At 35.7% G+C, this 7370-nt stretch overlaps 1 protein-coding gene across 3 annotated transcripts; it reads right to left on the bottom strand.

The window, feature by feature from the left end:
* Window positions 1–820: 820 nt before the first annotated feature.
* LOC114184845 (zinc finger CCCH domain-containing protein 14-like) lies at window positions 821–7159 on the bottom strand. Of its 3 annotated transcripts, XM_028072188.1 has the most exons (4): window positions 6845–7159; window positions 4634–5670; window positions 3036–4304; window positions 821–1830 (listed from the first exon to the last, which is right to left on the bottom strand). In XM_028072188.1, the coding sequence occupies exons 3-4, from the start codon at window positions 3278–3280 to the stop codon at window positions 1080–1082; spliced, it is 996 nt and encodes a 331-aa protein (XP_027927989.1). In that variant the 5' UTR covers window positions 3281–4304; window positions 4634–5670; window positions 6845–7159; the 3' UTR covers window positions 821–1079. The 3 variants fall into 3 exon arrangements, with proteins under 3 accessions (XP_027927989.1, XP_027927998.1, XP_027928007.1); XM_028072197.1 differs by lacking the exons at window positions 3036–4304; window positions 4634–5670 and adding an exon at window positions 6385–6445 and having other exon boundaries at window positions 6845–7154; XM_028072206.1 differs by lacking the exons at window positions 3036–4304; window positions 4634–5670; window positions 6845–7159 and adding an exon at window positions 2762–2976.
* Window positions 7160–7370: the final 211 nt, after the last annotated feature.

The following is a 7370-nucleotide window of genomic DNA, read 5'->3' as shown; positions in this document are numbered from 1 at the left end:
GAATTAGAAAAAACATTTTTCAATAAAGATGAATAAATATAAGAGCTAAACATTATGATTTACATACGTTTTATTGTTTTTCTTTTATTAAACTTTGTTTTTTTTATAATTGTTTATCTTGATTTTTGTTAGATCATGAATTATAATTGGTTGTTTTTTATATAAATATTAATTTTCAATTTTTTAGACTATAATTGTTTTAATTCTTATATATATCGCTGTGTCCATGTTTGTGTCGTGTCTGGGCTGTTCATAGGTTATAGGTAGTTCAATTATTTTAGTTTAATTGAATAAAATTAATTTGTAATTTAGTATCTAATTAACTTTGTCAAGTCCTAGTGGTGGTTGTAAGTTTAATTTGATAGTTTCGGTGATTTTAATTTGGTGATAGTGACCACGACAAGTAACAGTGATCAAGTGGAGAATGAGACTAAGTTAAATAAATTTAACTAAAATATAATAAAACACAAACAATCATTAACTAATGATTGGTGTTTGTTTATATGCTCTATCATATTCAATTTAAATGGAATCAACATAAAGAACAATATTAATCATAATTTAACAAAACAAAAAATAAATTGAATACAAAAAGAAATGAGAACAAACTAAACCAAAAAGACATCTAAAACAAAACAAAGATCAAAACTATATTTAAACATTTTTTTTAAATATTAAAAGAGAGGATACTACTTTTTTTTCATGCTCATTTTAACATAATTTTACGAATATAAATTTTAAATTTTTACATAGAATAAAACTAATTTCACAGTTTAAAGAGATGGAGATAGAACTTTCGAATTCATCGAAAAAAAAGAAATTAGAAGAAAATAATATCGTAGATAAATTAATCAATAATAAAGCAATTACATTTACTTTACCATACTACATAAAAAAGAACCATGATTTCCAACTAAGTGGGTCACCTAAAGCGAACACGAAAGCAGAAGCTGCAATTGATAAAGAAAACAAGCTAAATAAAACGCAACTCAACAACAAAACTAACATTCAGTACTGCTAAAGTGGCAATGCACAACAATAATAATAGCTCTGCCTAATGTACCTCACAAACACAAACTTCATACTGATTTACGCAATTCGGCAGCTCCATGAGCAAAGTGGCATCTCTCTCCAAATGTGCAAGACCCTTTGGAAAAATTCTCGCACAGCTTCGTCTTAAAATTGCTTCCATGCTCTCGAGTAGGTGCACCAGGAACACCTGGGTTAGCTTTTGATGCAGACATTTGCAGGGTCAGTAGCAAATCCTTCACCATATTACTAGCTTCCTTGATTTGCTCAAAATTTCCCTCTAGTTCAATGTTTCTAATATTAGGATCCGATTCATGCTCCCTGATCGAAAGTTTGGCTCCAGTTTGGCGGCATATCTGTTTTGAGTTCACACCACCCTTCCCAATGATTGCACCAGCAAGGGATGCTTCTACGCTGATCTTGGCAGTGGCATGGGAACCAAAACTTGTAGCAGGACCAGGAGAAGGCTCCATTCGACCACCAAAACGACCTGCTGCAGTGGGCCCCAACGCTCGATGGTCATCAAATGATGGAGCAATTTGCTTCCCAAGTTCCCATTCACCATGGGCAAAGTGGCATTTGTCACCAAATTTGCAACCTTCTGCAGTATTAAATTTGTTGCATATGCGGGTCTTTACAGCAGCTGGTGCAGACCCATTTGGCACAGGTGGCAGAGCTGCTACATTTCTTGATGCTGGAGGTGCTGCAGGTGTTAGATTCATTATATGGGCAACAGCATTATAGCCACCAGGAACGTAATGCAGGAAGTGGCAACCCTCACCAAACGGACAACCAGAAGTGCTGCAACACAATTCACAATCAGGTTACACCAAACTCATTTCCACTTCTTTAAGTATACAATGTAACGTCAAGAAATTATTGGCTTATTTAGAAGGAGTTTTAAAATAGGACAAACAAGTAATAAGCTGAAATGCTTAAAGGTCACAAACTTTCAGAATGGTTCCTCCAAATTGAAAAGGAAACAATACAGATAGAGCACTAAGCCAAACAGGAGAAAGACAAAGTCATACAGGCAGATCTCCGATCAAGACCCACTTCTTAGGATCAACCAGGTCAGAGCAACAAGTATAACAGACAGCCTAAAAAACTTAATATAAATGAGTATAGCTTCTAGTTTTACCCATCCAAAATAATAATTTAATGTCATCTCTACTCAATCTGAAATATAATCACAGTAGAGACAGACACCAATAAAAAAAAAATCAGGAACAAGCAACCAAAGAACTTAAGCATAAATATACAACTGCAAATAAATGAATATATATATTTTAGATTGCCAACTGGTAACCAAACAGCATTGTCAACGGAAAGTTTGTGGAATATAGAGGAATCTCCTTGTCTCAGCACAAGAGGCCCAATCACTGTCACTATAGGCTTTCAATTGAAGGTCACAATCAGATGGGAAAAATAATCCTAGGCCTAGTGCAGTTTTCTTATGTAGCGTGGGATCCTTAGGACAGCATTGTGATGGACGATTGTCAGCTTAGAAAGGAATTGTGCGAGATGGTGCACAACATAGGTTATATATGGTCGTGTGTTTGAGATACATGAGTCTTCCTATGAAACGTCTATAGCTTATAAAATCATCAAGCTCCTAAGTCTATTGAAATCTTCTTGGTATCATCAATCGGTATAGATGTTTTTTGCAACCCGAAAAAACCTTGGTCACTTGGTAATTCCAATGCATATTATCGGGGGCTCATCAGCATACCTTTTTGTCCACGCCACTTCAAAACCAAGAAAAATCCATAATTCCCCCAAGTCTTTAATGCGGAAGGAATCATGATGGGCTTGTACTATTTCTTGATCAATATTTCTTGCCAAAATCATATCATCCACGTATACTAAAACTGTTGTGAAAGAGTTATTAGATGACTAACAAATACAGAATAATAATGCATATACTGAGTATAGCCAGTAGAGAGGAGATATAAGGAGAGTTTAGCGAACAATTCCTTGATGGCTTGTTTAAGACCATATAATACCTTCGTTGTTTACTCAGTCCTGGCAAGACTTTATTCAATCCAGGAGGGGAAATCATGTGAACTTTTGCAGTGTTCATTTCAGTTGAAACATTGGTTTCAGGTGTAGTGGTTTCAGGTGTTCGACGGGAGTTCGTTTCTTCTGAAACGGATGTAGGATAGGTTGAGCTTGAGGACAGTTGTGTTTGGAACAATTTTGGGGTCAAGAGGTTGACTAACATCAGTAGGAATATGAACTTGAGGATCATGGGTTAAGGAGACTAGATATTCACCATTAGGGAAAGTACATATGTCAGCCTCACTACCTTCGGTCTCTATTTCGCAATATGGAAACACCCTTTCAAATGAAAAGATGTCTGGAAACAAAGAGCTCTGTAGTGTGAATATTCAATAAGATGTACCCTTTTGTGTCAATTTCATATCCTAAGAAAACACATTTACAAGCCTAAGGATCAAACTTGGTTCAATGAACAGGTGAGGTACTGGCAAAACAAAAAGACTTGAAAACCTTTAGTCGAGAAAATTTTGGTTCAACTTTATGCAAAACCTTATGTGGAGAAGAAATTTTCAAAACGGGTGTAGGCACATGTTGATGATAAAAGCAGCATGTGACATAGCAAAAGACCAGTATATTCTTGGTAAATTAGATTGTATCACCAACGCTCTTGCTACATTCAAAAGGTACCAATGTTTTCTCTCAACAATGTTATTTTGTTCAAGTGTGTTAACATGAGGTTTGATGCATTATCCCTTCATTAGCATAAAAATCAGTCATGAAAAAATCTATTCCATTGTCACTCCTTATGGTTTTTATCATTGAGTTAAATTGAGTTTGTATAAAGGTGACAAAATTCTGAAATATTTTTGCAGATTCAAACTATTGTTTTAAAGAAAAAAATCCAAGTATAACGTGAGTGATCATCAATGATTATGAGAAAATATTTATGTTCATGAATAGATGGAATAGAATAAGGTCCCAATAAATTAGTGTGTATAAGATCAAAATATTTAGTGGAGATTGAACTGCTAATGGGAAAGAGGAGCCTCTTTTGTGTAGATAAATGACAAACACCACAAATGTAGGATTCATTACTTTTGACGTTTGTAGGAAACATGACCAGGACGAAAATGCCAAAGGGTATCAGTACTTAGAGTGGCTAAACTTCCGACTGTGATATGCTGGTAGGAGGTTCGACATGTGAGAAGGTTTGACAAGAAGGCACCCTGAGTATGTAAAGGGTATCAACCAATCATCTTCAAGGAGTTTTTGTCCTGGATTTTACAATGAATGGAATCAAAAATGAGAAGACATGAGAGACTTCTAACCATTTCTGAAACAGATTAAAAAATTAAAACAAGGAATGTAAAGCACATTATGCAGAACGTGATTTCGGGTTAGAAAAACAATCCCTAACTATTTGGCAGCAACTTTATTTCCATTTGGTAAGGTGACACGTATGGGCTTAATCTAATGAAATGATGCAAAATGGAAAAGACAAGAAAAATGATCAACCTCAACACTGTCTAGTATCCATGTACTGAAAGAGGGAAAGGTTTAACTAGTGTGTGTTGCTGAATCTGATGGGATGGAAGTTACATACACTTGGTTGGAAAGATGACTGTTGGTGAAGATTTGTGACTATTGTAGAAGAGTTATCAAGCCTTGGTTTCGTGAAACCAAACTGTTGTTGCCCCTGATTTTCCTTCAAAGAATCAGATTCATGTTGCTTGCCATCGATTTCATCTTTACAAAAATCTGCATTCATGTAAGAATGCTTGAGGTTTTGCTTAGTGAACTTGAAGTGCAGCGAGAAGTCATGTTGTAGCAAGAAGCCACAGTGTGACCCATCTTACCGCGGTGGCTGCAAACCTTATTACCATTGTCACGTCCAGGGTCTCCCACCATGACAAAAAAAAATTGCACCCTCTTCCTCTTCCTGTACCTACAGCAGCTATAACTTTGGAAATGTTCCGCAATTTACCCAAAAAATTATATCTCTTACTGAACAACCAAGGAGAAAACATGACTTAAAGGAGGTAGGGAATCCATCAACATGATTTGGGACTCCAAAACGTAATACATGTCATTCAATCTTCAAAAACTTTTTATCACTTGTTCTTGGGTTTTATATTTTTCAGCGTTCAACGAGGCTTTGCATGAACACCAGGTGCAAACCGAGATCGGACGAAACACCTCCAGTTTTTAATTCAGTGAAATAGATGGTGACACTCTCGCGAGAACCACTCTTCAAGGTCAGACCAGATGCTTGAAGCGGTATCTCTCCATATGACACTCTGGGCTATGGAAAGACATAGGGAAAGGAGAAGCCATGACAAGACCATCATGTTTGCTCTCTCCCACGCCAGTATATGCGCATGGTGCATGCTGGAGCAGAGATAGTGCCATCAACAAAACCCAACTTATACTTGGAGACCAAGCTCATCCGAAAGGAACGTGACCATTGGTGGTAGTTTGGTCCGTCGAGAATGGAAGAAAAGAGAACCAAAGATGGGTTAGCATATGAGTGGAATTAATATTGTGACGAGTGTTCCTGAGATGGGTCAATCTCCACAGCGAATGTAGCAAACCAGAGTTCTGATACCATAATAGGAAAAGAAAAGGATAGATGTTGTGTTCCTGAAATGCACATAGTGCTATATTTTTCTTATTGCTATGAAGGAAAACCAATAGAGGAAATAAATAGGTACAATGCAAACACTAACAGAGAAAGGGCACCTTGGTTAACATCATACCGTTTTGCGGCTATGCAAAGTAGAAAAGAAAAATAGAACAGCAAATCAGAATTCGGGTGCTTAAGTTCTCTTAAGGTGATGCGTCTTTGGGTCCTTTAGGTGAACTGCGTTCGCTTTATTTGATAAAGTACAAAACCACCAAAATTTTAAACATAGTTTTGACACCATACCTAACCCAACCAATTGAAGTTCAATTGTTAATAGCTTACCAATTGAAAGGTGGGTTCAAAAGCAATAGAACACATTAAAGGCTAAAAAATTGAAGTTAAACATAATTATAAGGGAAACAGATTAATTAAGCTGAAAGGTAAACATTAAGTGGGAAATGATCAATCTATCACCAATAAAGTGATCTTGAAACCAACGATATTGCATCCACTTGTTATCGTTTTTTACCCTGCTATTTCTGTTTCAACTTGTTTAGACAAAGAACGGTATGTACCTGTATAAAAGCTTTGAATGCCCAGTTAATTCGCAAAATTACCCAATTAAGTTTTAAAGCAACAAAACAATTAATTCTTACACTAATTATAATAAAACACCATTAAGAATGGATTGGCAGTTCCAAAATACTTATTAGATAGGAATAGATTAGAACCTGAAAAACTTGGTACAAGGCTTCGATTTGCTTCCTACACCAGTTGATAAGGACTCCATTTCTGTTGCAAAACATTATTACTTATTCTCAGTTATTCCCTTCGCTTATTTATTCTAGTAAATTTTATTCCAAAGCTATTAGTATTAACCAACAACATTATAATATAATTACTTTTGAGCGACAACATTTTAGAATTTTTCGTACGTTCTGAGTTCATTAGACAGGGAAATCATAGGTTAGGTTTTCCACAGCCCAAACTACTGAAAAACAGACAAATCTGAAAACAATTATAACACAGCAAAAGCTATGCTCATAAGCGCGAGAGAAAATTTTCTCCCCTCAAAGTGCACCCCACAAAACACAAACGAAGAAAACAAAGGCAAACAACTTTTGAAGCCCAACAAACCAAAGCAAAGAAAAATACCAAAACCAAGGAAACCAAAAATGCTCAAAATCAAACCTTGCTTGGATTTCTTAAATCCACCATTGGAGTTAAAACCGAGTTCCAGCCTTCCCCTCTTGCGAGTATCCATGGAACGAGATCCGGGAGAAATGGCCGAGTTCTAGTTATATAAGATAGCAGAAAAAACCTAAGCTTACAAACCTATGGTTACCAACCTAAGCTTACAATCGGTGAGAGGAAATGAAGAGACGAAGAAGAATGGATAGAAACTGAATGAGGAAAAACCCTAACCCTAGGAGTGGTGATCCTGAAAGAGGGGTTTTGCAACAACGAGCGTAGAGAAAGGAAAGAGTTTGATGAGGCTATAAATGAATAAAAATGATAAAGATTGAGAAAAGATAATCTTTATTTTATTTCTCGTGATGATATGTATAAATATATTAATATTAATTTGATGATGTTATTTAAATCTGGGTTGGATTTGTTATGACATTTTTATGCTGTTTCCTTCTCTCATCACATGATGATTATTGATGTTGTCATATAAAGTATATTTTATTTTATTTTAATTTTATTTATATTT

Source organism: Vigna unguiculata, chromosome 1 (assembly GCF_004118075.2).
Source record: "Vigna unguiculata cultivar IT97K-499-35 chromosome 1, ASM411807v1, whole genome shotgun sequence".
Taxonomy (NCBI): domain Eukaryota; kingdom Viridiplantae; phylum Streptophyta; class Magnoliopsida; order Fabales; family Fabaceae; genus Vigna; species Vigna unguiculata.
This window is presented reverse-complemented; position numbering and strand designations above follow the sequence as displayed.

Coding starts and splice junctions, on each gene's coding strand:
- LOC114184845 (XM_028072188.1), bottom strand. CDS start 3,280: ATGATCCTCAAGTTCATATTCCTACTGATGTTAGTCAACCTCTTGACC. Junction 1,831..3,035: donor GGACTGAGTAAACAACGAAG/GTATTATATGGT, acceptor ATTGTGTTGCAG/CACTTCTGGTTGTCCGTTTG.